We start from the raw sequence: 22,155 nt of genomic DNA, 5'->3' as shown, positions 1-22,155 counted from the left end.
TTCCAAACCGCCCTGTATTCATACTTGGCACGAGCGTGCGCCTCATACTGAGGGATAACATGTCCACAGTGACATAACAGGCTGGCTGAAGGGCCCCGAAGAGAGGGACAAGGCCACAGTTTGTTCTGGCCCTTTCCTGTCAGGGGCCCTATATGTTTACGCTGTGGCTTCGACACCCGTTCACTGCCGAAGAACTGAAATAAACAGAAACTTTGAGAACTATTGAACAAATCAAACCCACGGGAGGGGGAAGCTGGGTATTTTTAGCAAGTTTATTCAGTAACTCTGGAACTCTAACGTGTATTTGTCCCACGTTTTTATGGGATATTTCGAAAGGGGGGATAAAAATGACAGCCCTGGCTCGGAGCAAATCCGTGCGCCCATAAGGCTCCTAAAAGTACTCCCTAATTACCGTTTTCTATCCCAAGGTCATAGTGGAATGCGTCCCAAAATGGATTACGTTCCCACTCTCGCTCTCGCGTTCCCTCCATCTCTCTGTTTCGCCATTCTTTCCCCCCTTTATTGCTTTCGTTCTCCTTCCTTTCTCCAGGTTCTCCGTCTCTCTCTCGTTTAATGGCTTACACATGTCAGCCAAGTGGCCGTGGCACCGCTGTGACAAAGTGAAAATGCCCCAGTGCTCGGTCCCATGCTGTTCCTCCCAGGGTTAGATCACAGTGTTCTGCTTACAGTACACAACCCCAGCCCTCTGCCAACCCACCTGTCCAAACCACACTATCAGGATGCCTCATTCATCAGCCGCGCCTCCAGTCCTTTTGTAATCGCCGGCTGTTATCAGCGAGGAAAAAAACTGACACTTTGGGTTTTCTTTCGCCTTGAGGGGCAGATATTGTTCATACGACTCTGACCTCAAAATAGAACCACCAACAAAAGCTGTAATTGCCAGTTCAAAAAAATGTTTCTCCTGCCTCTCCGGGTCTGTAATTAAAGCTAATCTTGAAAGAGTTTAGGCTGCAAACTGTTCGGAACAACCTGCATGGTTTATGTTGCTTGGAAGGAAGGAAGGTGCGCGGGCGGGTGTAAATGCAGGTGTGTGTCTCATTTCCAAGCAAGGAAAGGGAGGGACTGATAAGACTCGGGTGAAGAAGAGGAGCTGCTGTGATGTAAGGACGTTTGTACATGTCATCAACAATGGCTGCCTGAGAAACATAGCCCTAAGGCCGCAAATACCACGCAGCAGCTGTAGCGCAAAGAAAAAAAAAAAAGTCTCCTGTTCTGATCGTCTCCATCATTCCTCCACCGACAGGGACGAGTCCAAACAGTCGACAAAGGACGGAGAAGACTTGTTTCTCGAGGAGCTCTACGGAGAAGTCTTCCACAAGAATGGCCCCCATATGTTTCACATTATAAAAAGGGTCTCCAGTGCACCCGACAGCACAGGAACCCCCAAATTATAGCCGCTGCAGAACACAGTTCGTCTAAAAAGCTAAAGAAAACGACTCAAAGAGGTCAAGTCGAGCTTTAGGGAGCTCAAGTCGAGGGGCTGTAAATAAATACTCTTTCACATGAAAAAAGAAACACAAGATCAGTGCTTGCTCAGTTTGAATGACTCCCTTCTCTGTCTCCAGAGTGCTGCTGGTGGAGCTGGAGGACAAACACACACACACACACACACACACACACACACAGGACTCAGAGCCAAAGTAAATAAAGAGAGCAGTGGCCTGTTTTGCTCTTTGAATAAATGAGCAAACTCAATGAGATGTGACTGAGCAAGAGAAAACCTCTCTGTGAGGTGCTGCAGTGTGTGGAGCTCTAATCCTGCTTTTTTTGTTTTTTTAAGCACTGACCAGCCCGACTTTTTTTTTTTTTTTTTTAAACAAACCCTCCCTTTGCTAATGATTGACGGTGGAAAAGTTCAGACTTACCTTTTCAAACTGCTCTGGATCTCCTCTGCGTCTCCTCTTGTGTTTCTCTTTGTCAGTCAGAGCTGCTGAAAGAGGAAGAGTGGTTTAAAGTCCTGCTCACAGAGCCCTCAGCCCGTCACACAGGCTTCATGCAGGCTGAGAGGCTCATTTTTCTTTTCTTTTCCTCTGCTGGAATCTGCAGCCGAGCTCACTTTTTTTTTTCCTTTTTTTTTTTAATGTCCCAGCTGGACCCGGTGCTCTCCTCCTCGGCTCTTATCTGTGGATGTCTGTCGGTGATAAAAATGGAAGTCTGTGCTCGGATCCAGACGCGCCGCTTTGCTCCTGTTGCTGCTCAGCCCCCCCACCACAGCGCACTTCCTCCAGTCCAGGCTGCCGCTGCAGCCGCCACAAGTCCTGGCATGGGGATAGTCCTCCCACTGCGCCGCTAGGGCTGTCTCCCCCTTGTTCCCTCCCCCTTCCACCCTACCTCCCCCTCTCCGTGGCCTCCTCCTCCTCCCTCTGCCTCTCTCTCCGTTTGTTCTCACCCACACCCCTCACACGCAGACGGAGACTTCCTCCAGCCAGCCCCCCCGCCCCAACAAGAAACCTCTACACATCTAAAGACAATGACAAAGTTTGCAGGAATACAATCAGCTTTTTGTGTCAAAGTGTAATTCTGCAAGTTGATACCGACAGGCGCAGAAAAAAGGCGCGCAGACTGAATTATTTGAGGTTTCTGCATAAGCTGTATGTTTTTACTCTTAAAGGGGCAATGTGTAGTTTTAGAGAAGAGATTCAAGCCCAGAATTTTTATATTTACAATATTAATGAGGTCATAATACAAACCCAGAAATTCTTTCCATAAGTGAATAAACAAGCTGTTCTCAGAGGAAAATGAGGTTTGAAGCTAGAAAGGTGGCAGGGTCCGCCACATGTAAACAAAGTAAAACAGCATGAAATTGTGTATAAGTATACTTATATCAGTCAATGATTAAAATGTCTCTCTCAAAACTACATAGTGCACCTTTAACTTTATTGAAAAACTTCCCATTTATGACTTGTGAGACATGTTCCAGAGAGCTTTTCACAATAAAAGCTGCAGTACTTCACAGTATAATACATTTTTTTCAAAATGACAACACAATAAAAATACGATGAATAAATTTGATCGCGCAATGTATTATAAAACCCAAGAAAAGGAAAGAGTAACACAGAAAAACAACAACAACAACAAACTTTCGAGGTCTGCTAAACAACTGGAGTCAATTTGAAACTTCTAAATAACCTAATAATGTTCACCAATTTATGATTTTTGAAGTTTTCAATAGTAGTCAGATATATTTTTTAAGTTTTATGGAGGCTTTTTATGTAATATTTGTCACTCAAAAATCACACATTTCTCTCAAAGGTTTTTAATGACCTTTATCTTTAGGTTTTTATGTGTAAAATTCTCTATAAATAGCCTGTTTAAGTTTGTTTTACTGTTTTAACGGTAGCCTACATAGTAAGGAAAGGCCAGTTATCGACCTAGCTGATTGTTTTTACCGATATTCAGCATCTTTCCGATTATCCGTATCTGTGTTTTTGTGTCCAATTGCCGATAAATTAATTTAAAAATTAAATACTTTGGCTTTAATGCAGCATTATCTGTGCAGCAATAGTCAATCTCTTTTGGGTGTATATTCAGAGTATAGGGTAGGGTAAAAAAGTAGCCACCTAAAGGTCATACTTGAGTAAAGATATGCTAAAATATTACTTTGGCAAAGGTAAAAATCACCCTTATGAATAGTACTTGAGTAAAAGTCTAATAGGGTCTAATGTTAAATGTACTTAAGTACCAAAAGTAATTTTCTTGCAATAAATGTACTTGAGTATCACGAGTACAAGTAAAAGTAAATTATTTTTATATTGTGGGGGTACTGCGAGGGTAAAAAGGAAATAAAACTAACCTTGTGTAGAAAATTAAACACTGACCTACATTTTTTAATAATAGGGATCCCTTTAGAAAATCAAATGTTGAGGAAAAATGTATTTATTAATTATTATCTATCTAAGGACCTGGACTTTTGATTGCCAAAAAACTTTGATATTCCAATGGATGCGGTCACAACCCCCAAACCATGGAAAAGGTCACAGCTAGAATAAAGCTGAAAATTGACATTTTTAAGGAATACAATATATATATGGTCACCATATCAGCCATGACAGGCACATGGAGCTAAAAATATAGAAAATTGCTACGTCAGATCTGTATTTTTTTCTTTTTAGTACTTGTTTTGTTGTTGTTTTTTATTATTATTTTGTTGTTGTTGTTTGTCTTGGGTCTCTGGTTCTTATTCACATATCTACAATACATTATTTTTCTATGTAGAGCTATAAAAAGAATGTGGAGATGTTTATTTCCCAAACTATGGAATTCATGAACTATTAAAGAGGCACTGTGTAGTTTTGGAGAAGCAATTCAAACTAAGAAATGTATTTGTAAGTTGTCCTTTGAGGTCAGTTTGTTTATGCGGTCATGAAAATGAATAAAACTAAAGGACTACTAGGATAGAAAGGCATGTTTAAGCATTAGCGCCATCTGTAGGTAAAAATGGATACTGCTCTTGACACACAGACATACTAAAGCCTCTGCTCATACAGTTTCAGTGTTTAATGCACAGTACAGATACCTAGCTAGTAAATGAATGAATGAGTGAATCAAAATTGTCATGACAACTTTATTTTTAATCACTTGAGAATAACATCGTAGTGGAGGGAATTTTTCATGGTTAATCATTATTTTGTCATGTCAGTATTTCAATCCAAACCAAAAGCATTTTCCACGGATAACAATCTTTTATATATATATATATATATATTTTTTTTTTTTTTTTTGCAAAAAATTAAAGAAAACATACACAAGTCAAGCTGCAAAAAACTACTACTACAAAAAAATAAAATAAATCTGCATGGTAAAACTGTGCTCAACAAGCATATCTGTTAAAATCTACAAAAGCCTTATATTGAAATAGCCATGACAAATATATTCATTCTACATTTATGCATTAGCATCAGAGCATTAATTATACTCAGCCTTAAATTCATTAATATTCAAGCACCAAATCACCAAAAACTGCAAACAATCCAAACACTTGTGTATTACTTGTGTATATATGTAAATGAAGATAAAATTAGATTCAGTATTCAAACAAACCTCCCAAAATCTCACAGGTAGCAGGAAAAACATTTAGAAAAGCAAACTGCATAGGAACTGCTGGTGATAACTAGTCTCATTTCATTATTTTTCGATGCTGCGTTTTAAGAGTGAGTGCCGGAGCTATAGGTAGCAGAGCTGGAAGAGAAGCTGTAGCTGTAATTAGAGGAGTAATCCACACTGCCTCTGCGAGATCCATTCCTTGAGCCGGCAAGGGAGCCAGCCCTGGACCCAGAGCGAGATCCTGGGTTAGAGACATTGTAAGGGCTGCTGATTCCCTTGGAGGAAATTGAGGAGGCCTGCAGCATCTTCATACCATTGCTTTCCTCCACCATGCAGCTGTCCATGGCTTCCTTGTAGGAGATCTTAAGTTTTGTCTTGGGACAGGTCAGAAACTTCTGGTGGTTCCGCGTATCCTGAAGCTTTTGGGCCCCCTGGCCATCAAGCCAGCCTCTGCGGATCGCCTCTTCGATGGTGATGCGACGTCCAGCGCCAGGCTCTACCAGGCCTCCTGTCAGGTACTGAAACGCCAAAAATCTATAGCCAGCATCGTAAGGCAACCATGCCTCCTTCACTGCCTCTGCTGCAGACATCCTTCTTTTAGTCTTCACATCCTCAAAACCAACAAAGGCTTTCTGGGCAGGTTTCAGCTTGGCGGCCATGCTTTCATCAATGATGCTCTGATGGACAGCATCCTGCAGCGACAATCTCTCACCAGTGGCAGGGTTGATAATACCACCTGTGCACGCCTGGGCCTCCAGTAGCCTTTGTGCAGTAAGAGTGTCAACTATGCCTCTTCGCTGAGCTTCAGAGATAGTTATTTTCTCCAAGGTCTCTGTGTCGAAGATTGCCCCCACAGGGCTATGGTCATCGAACATGTCAGGGGGAGAAACGGTGATAGAAATACTGCTGAAGCGTTTACGGACAGTGGGAGAAGATGGTGTGAGCTGGGTGGGGCTGCTGCAGGTGACCATGTCATCAACATTGCTGGCTGCAATGGTCATCTCAGTGCTGCTGGTTCTTTCGGTAATTTGGTCGGCAAAATGGGTCAAAGAAAGCTTTCCAGCACGATACTGATCCAAAGAGCTCTGGTCAATGATACCACGCTCCAGGCAGTCCTTGATGTCATACTGGGTTCCTGTTTTCCTGTCAACTATCACCAAACGTGCAGAGCCATCAGACCCTGTGATAGTTATTTCCTCCCACTCGCACTCCTGCTCAGACAAGTCCAGGAAAGTGTCATAATCAATGAGCTCCCGGTGGTAAGCTTCCCTCACTGACATCTCCAGCCCAGTGTCTGGGTCAACGATCACGACCCGCCTCTTGCGAAGGACATTGGTACGGCTCTCCTGTGACTTCACGGGCTTCTTCTTGTCTCTGAGTGGCAGGAGTAAAAGACTTGTTTTGCGATCTTCGATGCACCTGTCCTTCAGCTGAAGATATGTCAGGTTCTCCTTAGTATTAGGGTCAAAGAATCCCTTTGTGTCATCTCCCTCGTAAGTTAAGATCTCATTCATCTCTTTACCAAAATATCCCCTTTTATAGGCTACAGCAACATCAATACGGTGGCTCTCTTTGGGGTCAATAATCCCACCACTGGCAATCTGGGCCTCAAGAAGACGGATTCCATGACCTTTCTCAATAAGATCTTTCTCAATAGCCTGGAAGAGGGAGATTGTGTTTCCTGTGTTTGGGTCAGTGTATCCAATTACTGCCTTCTCTGCAGACAACAGCTTGGCCTTAAACTCTTTTCCTACCAGGCCTCTCTTTACGGCGTCTTCAACTGTCAAGAAGATATTGTTGACTGGATCGACAATGAAGCCTGAGGCAGCTTGGGCCTCAAGAAGCTCCAGGGTGGTTCCTCTCATGAGCAGCCCTTCCTTCATTGCCTGATAGAAAGGCAGTATTCGGTCAGAGGCCTCCTCATAGATCCCTGCAATGCAAGTACTGCCATGGAGATAGGACTTTAGCTTGTCTTGAATTTCACTGCTGGTCAGTGTGCCATCCTTGTACTTCTGCAAATCAGTTTCATCCAGCAGTTCAGAATTGATAAGGTCTGTGATAGAGACTTCACCACGTATACCAATTACTTTGATGTCTTTAATGGGTTGTTCGGTAGCACGGAGCAGAAGCAAGCCAGCTACTGGTTCTACTGTACACTTCTTCCTAAGGTCATTATAGCTTGTCTTCTCCCCTTTCGCTGGATCTAGGTAGCAGGTGGGTTTTTTGTTCAAGGCCCTGTAGAGGTCCTCATCAATAAGATTGCGGTCCAATGCCTGATCTTTTGGAAGGAACACACTCAGAACTGGGTCCAATATGCCTCCAACAGACTCCTGAGCCTGGAGCAAGCGGACGGCGGTGTCTTTGTCTACGAGGCCCTTTTTGCAAGCCTGACCCACAGATAACACTTTGCCAGAGTATGGATCTCGGAAGCCTGTGCTAGCTGCTTCGGCTGTGACCAAGGTGTCTCTGTCTTCTGTGTCTACAATCCCTCTTGAGCAGGCAGTATCCACGGGCATCCTCTCGTTATATGCGGGGTCAATTATGTAGCCTGTTGCTGCTTGAGCTTCCAGGAGCATGAGGGCGCTCTCTGGGCTGAGGATCTTCTTGTTTTTGGCTTCAGTGAATGGCATTTTAGCTTGACTACATGTCATCATGCCAGCAATGACGCCAGTGCCCTTTAGACTAAGCTGGATGTCCACAGCTACCTCATCCACTGTCTTTTTTCCCTTCAGGAGCTGGTCAAGAGTGGCTTTACTGATTACACCACAGTCACAAAGCTGGTGGGCTGTGACTTTACGGCGCACCCCGTCAAATACCAACTTGGATGGATCGATTGTTGGGACCTTTTCATCTGTCTGGGAATACCTGTTGAAAGTGCTGGGTTTCTGCCGCAGCCTCTCTATCTCTCTCTCAAGGGCGTCTCTCCTGTGAGCCAGGTCTGATGCCTCCTTTTCAGAGATCGACAGACGGTTCTTGTACCTCTCCTCTACACTCTTTAGCTCTCTCGTGAGCCTCTCGATCTCATTCTTCAGGGAGAGCCTCTCTCGTTCTGCCCTGTCTCTGTCTGATTCACACTGCCTAATCTTGCTGTCTTTCTGCTCATACTGGCTCTTCATGTAGGTGAACTCCTTGTGGATGGAATCCTTCTCATCCTGCAGCCTCTGTTTGTTGCGGAGCTCAGTCTCTAGCGTGAGCTTGATGCGGGTGAGCTCCTCTTCTACGCGCTGATAACGGGTCTTGTCCTGCTCCAGCAGTTTAAGCCTGGATAGCAAACTGTCCCTGTCCATCAGCAGCTCATTGTACTTGCTTTGGGACTCATGCACTGTCATGGATGTCTGGGGAGAGATAAGAAAACACATTGTCACGTCTGAAATGGCAATAAGTCATGCACAGAGCAAGTAACCACAATTCAAATTAATAAATTAACAGGAGAACACATGGCTCTCCTTATCAACAATAATAAATAATAATATTCAATAAAATTTAACTAAATGTCTTTTAGAAATGACAATCACTTGGTTAAACCATAATAATAATAATGATAATAATGATAATGTATATATGTAAAGAGATTTGTATTTATGACATCTGTTAGTATGCAGTGATTCATTGTTATCATCATATGAGTTAAAATCATTCTCATAATGTGCAAAAAAGGGTGAACAACGTGCATTTCTAAGCAAGAGCATTTGTAAGTAAATGATTTCATGCGACAACACAGCAAACACAAATCAGTCGTGATGCACCTACAAGCAATCATGCAAAAGCAAGAAATAATTAGTTGATGTATGTGGAGATGATCCTTCGGGGCAATCAAAAATACCTCAATCGATTGCTTTTGGAATATGTCTATTTCCACTTTTAGCTTTTCTCTCTCCTTGGTCAGGTTGCTGATGAGAGCCTCGAGCTCCGCGGCCCTCTTGCTGCTAGTCTGAAGCTGGACATGCAAGGCTGAGATCTGAGTGGCACTTTCTTCATCAACAGCGCTCTTGCTTAGCTTCAGGTTATCCCTCTCCTGTCTAACTGCCCTCAGCTCCTCCTCCAACCTCAACCTCTCCTTCGTCAGGTTCTGCGTAAGAGTCTTCAGCTTTTCGATCTCTGTAGTGTGTTCATTAAGCAGGCGGCTCTTCTCCTCGATGGTCTTGTACAGGTTCTCATTACGTTGGTTGAGCTCAAAGATTTTAGCCTGTTCCTGCTGGAGCTTCTGCTTGAGTGCCCTCAGCTCTGCTGTGACAGATGCCAGTTCCTGCTTGGTGACTTTATGCTCCCTCAGGCTCTTGTCCAGAGCCTCCTGGAGGGCACTGAGGTCCTGCTCATGCTTCCTTTCAGTGGTTGAAACCTCTAACTGGACAGATTTCAGTGTGTTAATTGTGGTTGTGTGCTGTCTGCAAGTATGTGTCATCCTCTCCAACTCTGCATCCATTCTCTTTCTACGTGTGAACTCCTCCTGGGTTGCTTTCTTTTGCTTCTCCAACTCAGCTTCCATCTCATTTAGAGAGCACTGAAGCTCCCGGATGCGGCTGTGCAGCCTGGAAGAATCCTGCTCAACCTTGGTTTTCTCGGAGGTCTGCTTCTCCAGTTCTACCCGGGTGATGCGGATCTCCTGCTCAGACATTTTAAGCTTGTTAATTGCCTCCAGATAAGAGGTGTTCTTTGCCTTCAGCTCTGCCTCAAGCTGCTTCAGGTGACTCACTTCCAACTCCAGAGATCTCCTCTTCTTGCTCTCCTCCTCGAGATTAAATGTTAGCGTGCTGATCTGCCTGCTCTTTTCCTGATTGTTTTTGGTGGCATCCTTTAGTTTGAGCTCATCATCTTGTCTCTGCTGCTCAAGTGTTCTCAGCTGAACCTCTAACTCACTGCGCAACCTTGTCTCTTTTGTCACTGACGCCCTCTGCTGGCTAACCTCCTGCTCTGCCCTGTTTCTCTGCTCTTCTGTGTGAGAAATGGACTGCCTCAGTCTCCTCAGCTCCTCTTCAATATCTCTCTTCTCAGCAGTCAGTCTGTCAACTTGCAGTCTCAGTTCAGCTGTGTCCTCTTCTTTCTGTTGTGAGGTTTTCAGGATCGTGGTCTTGGTGATGTGGATCTCTGCTTCGTATGTCTGCTTAAGTTGATTAATCTCCTGGGTACACTGTGTTCTTACCTTTGAGATATTGGATTCAGCATTTCGTCGACGTGTCGCTTCCTCCTCTAGCAGGATCTTCATCCTCTCCAGGTCACGTTCTTTGTCACTCACAGACTTTTCCAGGTCAATCTTGATCCAGTTGAGTTCTTCCAGTTCTTTCTGTCTGCGGCGAACAGCCGACTCGTACTCTTCTTGCTGGCTGTTGTAGCGTTCCTCTGCCAACCTTCTTTTCCTCTTTTCTTCATCCAGCTGGTATCTAATGCGCGTAAGTTCGTCATTGAGATCTTGAAGCTTGGTTTGTGTGCTGTCCAGGTTCTCCCTGGCAACAGTAACTTTCTTTGAACTTATACATGTCTCTTCCTTCATAGAAAGGAGCTGTTCTTTTAATTGAGAGAGCTCCAGTTTGAGACGGGCAGATTCATCGTCCAGAGAGTTGTTTTTCAGATTACTATCCCTGATTTCTTCCTTCAGACGCCTCAGTTGCTCCTCCAGCACTTCAATCTTGGTGTTCCTTATCTGAAGAGAGCAATGACAAAAAACAGAAAACAGCCTCAGTCATTTAATATTGTTAAACAAACCTATTAGCTCATTTATCTTTCATTTATCATACTATTTATTTTCCAACACAATATTATTTACTTACAGAAACAAAGTCTTAAACGGCATCATTAAACCGGATACCTACCTTTAGCTCTTCCATGTTCTTCAGCAGCTCCCCGAGGAACTTGTAGTAGTCACTAGAGCGGGTAAGTAGCTCTATGTAGCGGGACTGGAGGTCAGCCACCTGATGGAGTAAAAAAAGAGGATGAATATTGAATATGGTCTTTAAATGACACGTGCAATTAAGGGATTAACCTTTAAATTAGTTACATGAGCTTGAAATACAATATGGAAATATGGAACTTGCAATGATTTTATGAATGTTGATCAAACAGAAGATAATGAATAACTGGCTGTTTAATAACTAACGCGCATTAATCACATCTAACTCAAAATAGGTTTAGTGTGACTCAGTGGAGAGATAGTACTCATACCTCTTGTCTGACCACAGAAGCGGGGGACTGGAGCATTGTTCTCTTGATGGGAATATTAAGCAGAGTTTCCAGGCCTGAACTGTAGGAAGCCAGCTGCAGCTCGTAGTCCTGAAAACACACGACACAACACGGACGTTACTGTTGTGAACTGTAGTTCCTCATGCCCATCAACTTGGTTATTTGTACAAAAAGGTTTCATAATGAATGAAAACAGTGTACATTGACTACCTACCTTTATGGAGGCGGCACAGTTGTCTGCGTTTTTATGCACATCCTCGACTTTGTCCTTCTTTCCTTTAATCTCAGTGTGAAGTGCCTGTGCGGTCAGCGAAAGTAGCCATTAAATTCACTGATTCAAGACATCCACTACTTTATTAAACAACATCTTAATGGCATTATTATAGGTGGTTATTCAACAAAACGCACACCTACTCCAATGCTCACGGCTGTCAGCATCTCAATTAAAGTGTCAATGGTGGATATGTCCAATCCAAAATCCTTACCAGTTCAGTTAAAACATTATTACTGATTATGATATGTTGATGTAAACAATGGAAGACGTGCCTTCTGCTGGTTGAGGTGATCCATTAGAGTCTGGATATCACTGAGCTTAGCCGTCTGAAGTGTGTCCTGGCGCTTCCTGGCATTGTCTATCCACTGATCCAGGGAAGTGCTGCTCTGCTGATAATGTCTCAGCTGTTTCTCCTGCTTCTCCAAGTCCCACATTCTGAGAAGGAAAGAGTGGGAGAAAGAGGAAGGGATGAGGGGATTGTTTTTAGTGTTGTTGCTGGAAATGAGCAATACCGGTTATGGAAAAATATGCAAAGCGATTGAACAGACATGTGTAAGTGCACAGACTATCCTACCTGCTATCTATCTGGCTTTGGATGCGGTGCCAGCGGTCAGACATCTGACCCACCAGGTCCGAGTATTTGGACAAGTCCACGTCGCACTTGTGGAAGGAGTCAGAGATTTGCCCATTCCAGTGCACTGCTTTAGTCAGGTCAGACTCCAAAGCTGTCAGCAGGTCTCTTTTTTGCTCCAGATCGCTCTTCATTACCTATAAGAGAGATTCACATACAAGATTAATTTAAATTATATCCTTAGTCTTTTTTACATCTAGTGGTGGGTGCTATGGCGACATATACATGATATGATTTGAAGCATTAATGTACAAAAGTTAAATAATTAAGTTCCTGTCTATATTCAGTTATATTCAAGTATTCAGTTTCTTTTACTTAAGTAAAAACAGCAATACTGCAAAATTTAAATATTCTATTACAAGTTAAAATTCTGCATTGAAAATGTTAAGAAAGTAGAAGTACTCACACAAACTTATATATATATTGGATTATTATTATTACTGATGCATCAATGTGTATCCTGTAGGATATAGCACATACGTATGTTTTGTCTGTGCAATATTAATCTGAAACTAGCTATCACATAAATGTAGAGGAGTGAGAGGACATCACTCATTCTGTATCGTAGTGCAAAAAAGTATAAAGTAGCATAAATAAGTACTAAAGTAAAGCCCCTCAAATGTGTAAACAACTATAGTACTTGAATAAAAATACTAAGCAATATTCAGTGAGTCCTACCAATCAACTGTTAGCATTATTGTTCTAAACTGGTTTACATTTTCTTTGTTTTCAGACTTGAAACTTGCAAGCAAGACAAGAGACTGCAGTTTAAATGAAGGATGAAAAGTGTCTCGAACCCTCAGTGTGTTGCGATAGTCTTCCACCTCTCTAAGGTCCAGAGAGGTGGTTTCCTTCTCTGTGAGCCGGGTCTCGTGGACTTTAATGATGTCTTCGGCCTGGAGAAGACTCTGGAGCAAACCCTTCAGAGCTGACAGTCTGTAAAAGAGACACGCAGCCATTATATTAAACACACCTGCCTTTTAGTTGACTTAATGAGACAATTTTACTCTACAATCAGTGATTATTTTGTGCAGTATTCACTCAGTCACTGTGTGATAAAGGACAAGAATAATGTACCTTTGAAGGTAGGCTGTGTAAAGACCCTGCAGGCCTCCCAGCTTTGAGTTGATGATTTCCAGCTCAGATTGGAGGAACTTGGCTTGCTCGGAGTCTGGAGGTATCCCTTCCAGCTGCTTTATAATCTTTTCTCTTAGTCGCAGGTACTCATCATGAATGGAGTCCAAATCTTGGTGCACATTCTAGATATAAATATGTGATGATGAGTTAAAGTAACAGTATAACCCCAAATTTCAAAAATCATATCTATCTCTTACCTGTAGTGCTATTTATTCATCCAGATGCTCAAGATAATCAAATGACCTTGTGAGTAGATTCATGTAGGAACAAGAGACTTGTCCATGAGTAAATAGCACTACAGGTACGAGATGAAACAAGGGTTCCTTATGAAATTAACTTGTAAACTCCTCAAAACCTCATTTTTATCCACGAGAATTGACATACCTGCAGTCTCTGGATGTGCACTGAGCACTCGTGCACACTGTTTTCTCCCAGGGGAACATGCAGATGACTGGTGAGACCGGACTCGGCCAGCTCCAGCCTGCGTCGAATTTCCTGCAGACTGCTGAGCAGGGTAAGGCTGAGGGTGGAACTGACTTTGGGGGGCTTGACACCCACAAGCTTGTCGATTACCTTTTTGGGGGGTTCAGGCATCACCCCTCCATCTCCACCATTATTGATTGCTAGAAAGTTTGGAGAAAATGAATTAACAGCTGAAATTAGCAGAAATTTCTACAAATCTGGTGGACTGACAATTTAGGTATAAAGACATTTAACACTCACTGTAATTAGGCAGCTGGATTATCAGAGTGTCGTAGTGGCTCTGGGCTTTATCAAAGTGGCCCTGCATAGTTTTCTTCTCCTCCTCTCCAAACATCTCCGAACCTTGGCTGGTACGCAGGAACTCCTGGTAGTGAGTCTCAAGTCTTTTGATGATGCTGCGGTACTCCTCAGGACGCATCTTGGACAGCTGCAAGACAACGGAGAGGGGATCGGGTTGGTTAAAAGACACAAACTCTTGCAGACAGTGTTTCAGATCAGACGGGAGCTGAATTAAATCCAGCTTTGCTCGGTATGAAAACAGTAAAACTCTGAAGTTTGTTGCAATCTCTGTGGTTTCCTACCATGCTGAGCGTGAGGGAGTTGATGTAAGTGAGGTCTTTGCGGCAATACTGCCATGAGATGAGACTCCTGATGTTGATGTAGAGCTGGTTCCAGATGCCCATGATGGCTTCGTAATACTGCTCATTCCTGGGGAACAGCACAAGCCATTAACCACTATTAACCATATATGAAACTGTATCTCACTTTGTTCTAATATACAAACACTGCATGATCAATTACATGTATGGTATGGATATATTTAACTTGCCTCTTCGGCTTGTAAACACCTATCAGAAACTATTATCCAATGTCAGCAAAATATACTACCAAGACCAACGGACGACTGTTTGTCAGTGTTTCTTACTTGGTGGCGATGCCGATGCTGAGCGGGTTCGGTGGGGGGATCAGCAGACACACAGATGGGATCAACATGTCCAGACCTCCTGGCCCAGTCACGAGCCACTTGCTGCGCTGTGAGTTGTCCTTCAGGATGCCCTCGTTCCCTTTTAAAATTCCTTTCTAAAGCACAAAGCAGAACCGAGCAAACACTGAATAACAGCTGTAATAGTTCACATCAGACTTCAGTGCCGGTGTGCATGTGTGTGTGAGAGAAAGAGAGAGAGAGAGATCTAATATCCCACCTGGTCTTGTTTAAAGTCACATAAGGCCTGGACCATGACGGGGCTGCTGCTCTTCTCCTCGGGGTTGCGAGGCTTCAGCCTGACGATGGACTTGGATTTGCTGACCAGACTTTGGACCTGCCTCTTATTCTCCACGATTCGCTCCTTCTCTCTCTGTCAACATGCAAAAATCAGTGTTTTTAATTGAACCTCTGTGCACTGCAACTATTATTTATCTTTTTGTATTTTTAAATGACTGATGCCAGCATTTTGTATTTTATCTTAATAGATTTGCAAGCGTTTCTCATTTGTAACACCTGGCACCCTGGGCCATACCAGCTACTCCATTCAGACTCTAAACTGGCCTAACCAGTTCACCAGACATGCAAATTGCCGACACCCGTGTCACTCAACGGAACAAAGAGAAAATAATTATGTCCCAGACTTAACAGAGTTTAAAAAATACCTCCAGGTTTTTCAGGAGTTCAGTGAGGTTATCCAGCGGGGTTGTCTTGTCGCAGGGGAACTTGGTCCGGATAGTCTCGTGCTCCTTCTGCAGCTTCGTGTAGGTTTCATTGGCCTCCTTGAAAAACTGAAGATGGCAGCAAGAAGCTTTAATCAGGGTTCACGTGAAAACATGCAGGGCTGTAATTGCATTAGGGCGAGAGCAGGACTTACTTGGCTGTAGGCAGCATTCTCCTTCAAATGAGTATGTATACACTTGGTGATCTGGAGAAGCCAGCTCCACTGGGTCTGCAAGGTGTCCATGTAGGCCTGTGGTGCCACACAGACTCATCAGTACAAAGCAACTGAATATTTGTGGTTTAGGTTGTTAAACACCCACAATAAATGAGACACCGTACTTGAATCTTATCTGAGGCAGGATGGTTGCTGTTCAGGAGTCCATCTGACTTCACCTTCAGCTTGTTCAGCTCTTTCTCTTTCTCCTCCAGCTCACTCATCATTCTCTGTCAGGAGAGCACAACGTAAGAAATGCAAACGACTAGACTGTGGAGATTGTTAGCGGAGAAAAGGTGAGTTCAGTTTACCGAGTAGCCCTCTTGCTTCTTGGGGATATAGTTGTCGATGTTCTTGTCTCCCCAGTCAAACACGAGCTCCTCCTCCTCTCTCTCATTCACCCACATGATGGATCGGGAGATCTCCTCGATGATGCTCTGAAGCTCACGCAGCTGACTTATGCGGTTGTGGGACATTTTCTGACACAGACAGGAGGCACAATTACACATTTGATACACGAGTGATCAGAGTGATGAAGCTCAAAAACTTTTTTGTAAAAGAGTGTGGCTCTACCTGCAGGCTGTCCCATTCTTGCTCCAGCATGGTGAGGTTGTACCTGTCGCCCTTTGAGTTCTGAAAAAAAGGATTTTGTTTGTTTTAAACAGTATTACAAAATAGCAGAAAACTGATGCCTAGATGATCTTCCTGCTCAACAAACACTAGTAGTCCAAGGTAAAGGAGTAACCATGAAGCGCTTCGAGACCACTTACCAGTTCATCTCTGGCACGGTCTACTTCCTGGCTCCTCTGGAGAGAGCTGTGGGTTCTGTTGTGACTCATGATTTGCTTTTCTATGGTGGCCGAGTCGTCTCCCCACGGCGCTGTCTCGATCATGCGCTGCAAGATGCAGAATCACAGTTTATTAACTTTTAAATTCTATAACACAGTAACAATAAGCAAATCAACCTCAATTGAAGGGAAACTGCATATTTTATGGAACCATAGTATATACAGGTCTATAAAAGTACATATACTGTATTAGGTATAAGCACCATTAGTCAATCGGTCGGTTAAACGTTGCTACCTACTAGTTGGCACTGGAAATACTAGTCGGTTAAACTTATTATAGGACTGCAAAATGAAAAGGAATCCACTATCCTAACCAAGATTGCAGTGTCTATACAGTTCTCACATGTTTGTATTTATATTTTTAACTGAAAATCTAGCAATTTTAAACCTATTTGTATATATACATATATTTCTAAGAACATACATACATATATATACATATATGGGGCATTATAGTTGTTTCTTTCACTTTCTTTGGCAATGTAAACATGTTTCCTTCGCCAATAGCACTGCGTAGTCGCTGGGAGAATCCGAATCCCTACGCCAATGACGCTCTTTAAAACATTTAGAGAGATCAACTCATTGTTTTGGTCTTTTTTTTCTCTTTATGTTCTTCCCTTCTTTGTCCTCTAGGTGTCAGCATAAAAGCACTAAGTGCATTGTTAAGCAGGAAACTATCCCAACTATTCCCCCCCTCGTTCGCTGCTTCAGCTTTGATAAGACCTCTAGCCAGCACACCGGCTTCAGCCAATCCCTGATCTGTCCTCGCATTTTTTTCTCTCTCTCTCTCTTTTCCTTTGTTCTCTCACCACTCCCTGCTCCTTCGTGGTTGCTGGAAGCTACTTACACAACAAAGCTATGAAGAGACAGCCGGGTTAATGTCTAGAGAAGAGGGCAAAGGTTAACAAAGCTACGTTAAGTTATGTTGGCCTAAAAGCATGACCTTAAAAGCAGCGCCTAGAGACAAGAGGTACAAAATGGCAAATGTGGTAATCAGGTGAAGATCAGGAGTGTTTTTTTTACAGGCAATACCTGAAGCATAAAGACATAAAAATATGTGATATGTGTTTCTACATATGATGACACGGGGGAAAAATGAGTGACGGAATAAAGAGGGTGAGGCTTGAAGTGGTGACAGAATGACAGGGTGTGTTTTTTTGGTTGAGTGGGAGGGTCGGGGAGGTAGAGAGTAGAAGGGCGTTTTCCCACGAGCATGTTAAGAGATCTGCTGAACTGCCCTGTCCCATAACAACTGCCTCAGTTGCGAGTGTCACATTTCACACTGCTTTACTTCTACTTTTCTTTCTGCCTCACACAGTGTCTTTTTTATTTTATCAACCTCCCTATCCCCCGTGCTATCTCCTGCTGCGTCCCCCTTTCGCTCTCCTGTGTTCATTCTCAAATGGCTCTCTTTGTTCCAGCCTCTTGGCCTCTTTCGCTCACGGATCAGGTTTTGGCAGCGTGTCCAGATGGTTTCGGTTACAGGAGGTCAGAATAAGTGATAGGGTAAGTGCATTCCCCCCCTCCTTCTCCTCCGCCCATTTCCCTCCCCTCTTGCACAAAAAAAACAAACCAAAAAAACACAAACAGTGCGCACTTCCTGCAGGGGCATGCACACACATGCAGGTGCAGGTATTCACAGGGTTTTATAAAGCCGTTTTTTTAAAGACGCCGTCACAGAATGCACCGGATGAGCAGAGTGATGCAGGTAACGTATCCTTTCTCAGTTGCGGAAAATGAGTCATTACAGGTAAATTTGTACAGAAAAAAGAAAACGAATGAATAAAGCTTTTTGTTTGAACACATGGGAGGAGTTTTGTCAGTAACAAAGGAACAGAGATCATTTATTTGATTTCATTTGTGATTCTACATACATTTACCACATTGTGGGAAAAAAATTCTAGTATAACCTATATTTGTTTTCTGAAGGTGCTGTCAGCAGTTCTGGAGAAAGACAGTTAATTATTAAGACTTAATAAGTCTTGTTGGGTTGGGTTGGGTGTGATTGGGTTGGGTTGGGTTGGGTTGGCGATTCACCAACCCACATCGGCAATATCTGACAACCTGGAAATGAGACTCGATCAATTAGACGTCTCCAGAAATCAGCGACGCCCCGAAGCATCACCAACACTCTGCAGATACAGACACCGCCCCACGCTTCTAGTGCGCCATAGGCGTCTTCTTACGATTATCCTGCATATTACACCTTCAGATGTCTCTTAAGTATGAAAGGCTCACCTTCTGTTGAGCAATCCAGCCCATGGCATCATTGAAGGCCCTCCCCCCATCGAGGGAGCCCACGCTGCCTCTGTTCGGTCTTTGACTCATGCCACCGAGCAATTGCTGTTGCAGACCGCTGTGCATGTGCTGGAACTGCTCTACACTGTGGATTTGAACAAAAGAGGGAAAATACTAAGTGAGTCTTCCGTTGGCACACTCGTCAACTTCAAGGACTAAGCTGGGGCAAACACACATGAATAAGAAGAAAGTTTCTCTGTATAAGGTTCGGTTAAACTATAAAATGAAATCAGATGTTGCTCAAATCAAATCAAATCAAATCATTTAACACCAACTATCTTGCAGTCGTAGGCATGGTTACTCAAATGAGTATACACAATCACCACACACACAAACACACACACACTGCATCCTGTCTTACTTTCTGAAGACGTCATGAGGGACACGCATCTGCTGCAGCTCTCTGCCACAGAACTTCATCTGCTCTATGGTCTCCGAAGCCATCATCAGGAACTTTTCCGCCTCCGCCGCTGGACCCCCCTATAAAAAAAATCACACAGCACGGACACTGATCTTTAGCCACCTGTCGAATTTTACTGCGCTGATGATATTATCTGCTTTTCAGGGAAGTAAAATCCCGCAATAATATCTGAAACAGCATCATCATCAAGAAAACTTCATGATTGTGAAACCCACTCGATTTTCTTCCCGTTCCACCCATAAGAAGCGGAAGCAAACACTTGAGGTCGGTTAGGGTCAGTGTAATAACTGTGCTTCACTTACACCGTGGAGAATCATCTTTGCTCGCTGCAGGTAATCTTGAGACTGGCTCGTCAGGTACATGGCTTTCTGCTGAATAGCCTGCACACTACACATAAGAGAAAGAAACAGAAAGTTATCAGAAAAAGTAACAGATGTCGTGAAAAAGAAATGAAAAGCACCGTAAATAAATTTTTAAAATCCAGCTCGATTATTGAGAAAAATGAAACCGTTCATTAAAGCATGTCATCAGCTGACAGACAGGTGATTCAACTTTTTTAATGAAAAGAAAGCACTAAGTTGTTTCTGATGAGGAACGATCCTGCAAAATAAATGATAAACTTGTGTTGTGCAACACTCATTCATTGTTTTTAAAAGAAGGGCATGGGAAAGAGTCACCAAAGAGTCACTTTAGACTTTCTCTCTTTGAAACTCCACTTGAATTAAATCCTTTGCTCTTCCTGAGTAAAGCATTTATTGGGAAATCCTTTCTTCTTCTTTGTAAAGACATTCTCTGGAAAAGCTCTGACACAGACACAACTATTACAACATTAGACACTGACATCATGATGCATGACAGTGAGGGGAGGGGATTCAAGGGGTGTGAGCAAGTATTTCTTTTGTTATTCATTACATTGGGCAAGAGATCTGGATTTACAACCAGGGTTACTAGGATACACAACTGTTAGACGTGGGGATCCATTCAGAGCAGTTTTTATGTACAAATAGCTCAACCACAGTCTAACTTCTCAGTGGCCTTTATGAAAGCTGCTTAATGACATTGTTCACTGTTATGGTGCAAATAAACCCTCATAAAAACATTCCCATATAGATTTAAAAAAATCAAAATACACATACATTTCTAGTTGCTGTATTTTTCTATTTATTTATTTATTTATTTATTTTTTGTTAGACCTGTGGCCGGTAGTAGCTTTCTCTACGTCACATTCGATACGGGCTACGTTTAAATGGCTAATTAAAAAAAAAATCAACAGGTGTCCACAAACGTCTCACCTCATTCCTCCTCCGCCGCCTCCACCGCCTCCGCCGCTGACTTTCACCGTCCCGAGCCCCCCGCCGTGCATGGAGCTCCTGGTGAAGGTGGCGTGGGAGTACCCTCCGCCGTCCTGGTAGTCCTGGAAGCCGTTCCCACCGACGAACACCTCGTTTCGAAAACTCGCACTCGCCAAATCCGGTCGGGAACTACTTCTCGGGCCCATGGAGGCCAGTCTTTGGTTGGACTCGTACAAACTCATGTTTGTAGAGTTTGTGTTTTTGGGAATTAAAAAAAAAAAAAAAAGTCAAAGTCTTGCCGTCCGCTGTCTTCTGCTCTGCTCTGCTGTCCACACAGAGGACGCAGCTCTCTCCCCTCCCCGTCTCCTGTTGCGCAGATAATGGGACTGCTGTGAATAGACGGAAGCTGGCCGCTTTTGGAGAGAAACCACACCTTGCTTGTGTTTATGAAACACTCCTGCACTCACTCGCCTGCGTGGGAAGATTAGTTGCGGGGCTGTCATTTTATTCTGCTTAAAAAACCTGTGTCGCAATCATCACTGTGATTGCTCAGATGAATTATGATGAACTACAGCATGTGTTCAACTTTCTTTAATTCTTGGTCAAAGAAAGCAGAGAGCAGCCCTGTCTTGTTGTATATAAAGGAAGTTGTCTGCCATCTTGTTTTACACAGTTTACAATGGCAGAGGTGTTGAATCATAGCTAATTGGAGACCAGCTGTGTACTGTAACTGTGTTGGGTTGTTTGTATTGTAAGGTGCAGCTACATTTACTGTAGGAAGATTATTTTTATAGGTAGGCAGTGTTTGTAATAACATTAGTATTATGCCTTTTATTTTCTCATTTAAAGGTATGCTATGCAGGATCATAAAAAAATGTAGTTTGGTTTGTTTCTGTCGTTTGTTTTTTGCACCGAGAAGAGTCACAAGTTCAAATCTGCTCACATTACGGTAAAAAAGTGCCTATACAAGTGTGATTGTTACGTAGAGCCCCTTTAAACTAAGACCTTGTCCACACATACAGGGGTATTTTTAAAAATGCTCTTTTTTTTCCTCCTCTGATTTAAAAAAAAAATCCCGCCCACACCACAGTATTTAAAAAAAAAAAAATCTGTCTGATGTCAAGCAATGTCAAAAGCAACAGGTGGCGATAAACCTCTATCATGAGGCCATGTTGGCCAATCAGAAGCCCGCCAAACAAAGGAGACAAGCCAAAAAACTCCTGTCTACACATAAACACTGAATAACGTTTCTGGATGTCTTCACCCCGGCAGGGCTGAGGCTGAAGCTTTGGCTTAATTAATTGGCACCTACCCTTTTAACTTAGTCATTTCTTTAAGGATCCCTTTAGATTTATATGTAAATATATGTTTTTCTTTTTATTGCATATATGCCCAAAAGTTTTAAAACACCAAATCATATACACGCTTCATGTTCATCATCTAATCTTTTATATTTTTTATTTTATATTTAGTGTATTACACATTTTTTAAATTCACTTTCCAGACTTTTCCATACATGAACTCCTTTAACTGCTAATCTTTATTTTGTAAACATGCAAATTCCTCTGAGTTAACACTGACGGGAAGCAGATCTCAAAATCTGAGAGCGTGTGA

At 43.0% G+C, this 22,155-nt stretch overlaps 2 protein-coding genes across 3 annotated transcripts in view; both read right to left on the bottom strand.

Annotated features, from left to right (window-relative positions):
* The window catches only part of tns3 (tensin 3), a 36,307-nt gene extending 34,043 nt beyond the window's left edge, over positions 1–2,264 (bottom strand). Inside the window, exon 1 of the mRNA XM_084369910.1 lies at positions 1,887–2,264. The gene's annotated coding sequence lies outside the window, so the exon portion shown is untranslated. The remainder of the gene's footprint in view (positions 1–1,886) is intronic.
* A 2,301-nt stretch (positions 2,265–4,565) lies between these two features.
* dspa (desmoplakin a) lies at positions 4,566–20,908 on the bottom strand. Of its 2 annotated transcripts, none has more exons than XM_084369755.1 (24): positions 20,542–20,908; positions 19,552–19,636; positions 19,190–19,308; positions 18,769–18,913; positions 16,453–16,578; positions 16,256–16,315; positions 15,994–16,161; positions 15,808–15,912; positions 15,623–15,718; positions 15,411–15,536; positions 14,966–15,118; positions 14,689–14,843; positions 14,345–14,471; positions 14,004–14,190; positions 13,665–13,903; positions 13,221–13,402; positions 12,941–13,079; positions 12,087–12,280; positions 11,785–11,947; positions 11,453–11,536; positions 11,221–11,328; positions 10,872–10,970; positions 8,888–10,702; positions 4,566–8,399 (listed from the first exon to the last, which is right to left on the bottom strand). In XM_084369755.1, exons 1-24 carry the CDS (start codon positions 20,781–20,783, stop codon positions 5,166–5,168), a joined length of 8,151 nt encoding a protein of 2,716 aa, XP_084225881.1. In that variant the 5' UTR covers positions 20,784–20,908; the 3' UTR covers positions 4,566–5,165. The 2 variants fall into 2 exon arrangements, with proteins under 2 accessions (XP_084225881.1, XP_084225882.1); XM_084369756.1 differs by having other exon boundaries at positions 10,205–10,702; positions 20,542–20,907.
* Positions 20,909–22,155: the final 1,247 nt, after the last annotated feature.

Source organism: Pagrus pagrus (genome assembly GCF_965226575.1).
Source record: "Pagrus pagrus genome assembly, chromosome: 12".
NCBI lineage: Eukaryota > Metazoa > Chordata > Actinopteri > Spariformes > Sparidae > Pagrus > Pagrus pagrus.
This window is presented reverse-complemented; position numbering and strand designations above follow the sequence as displayed.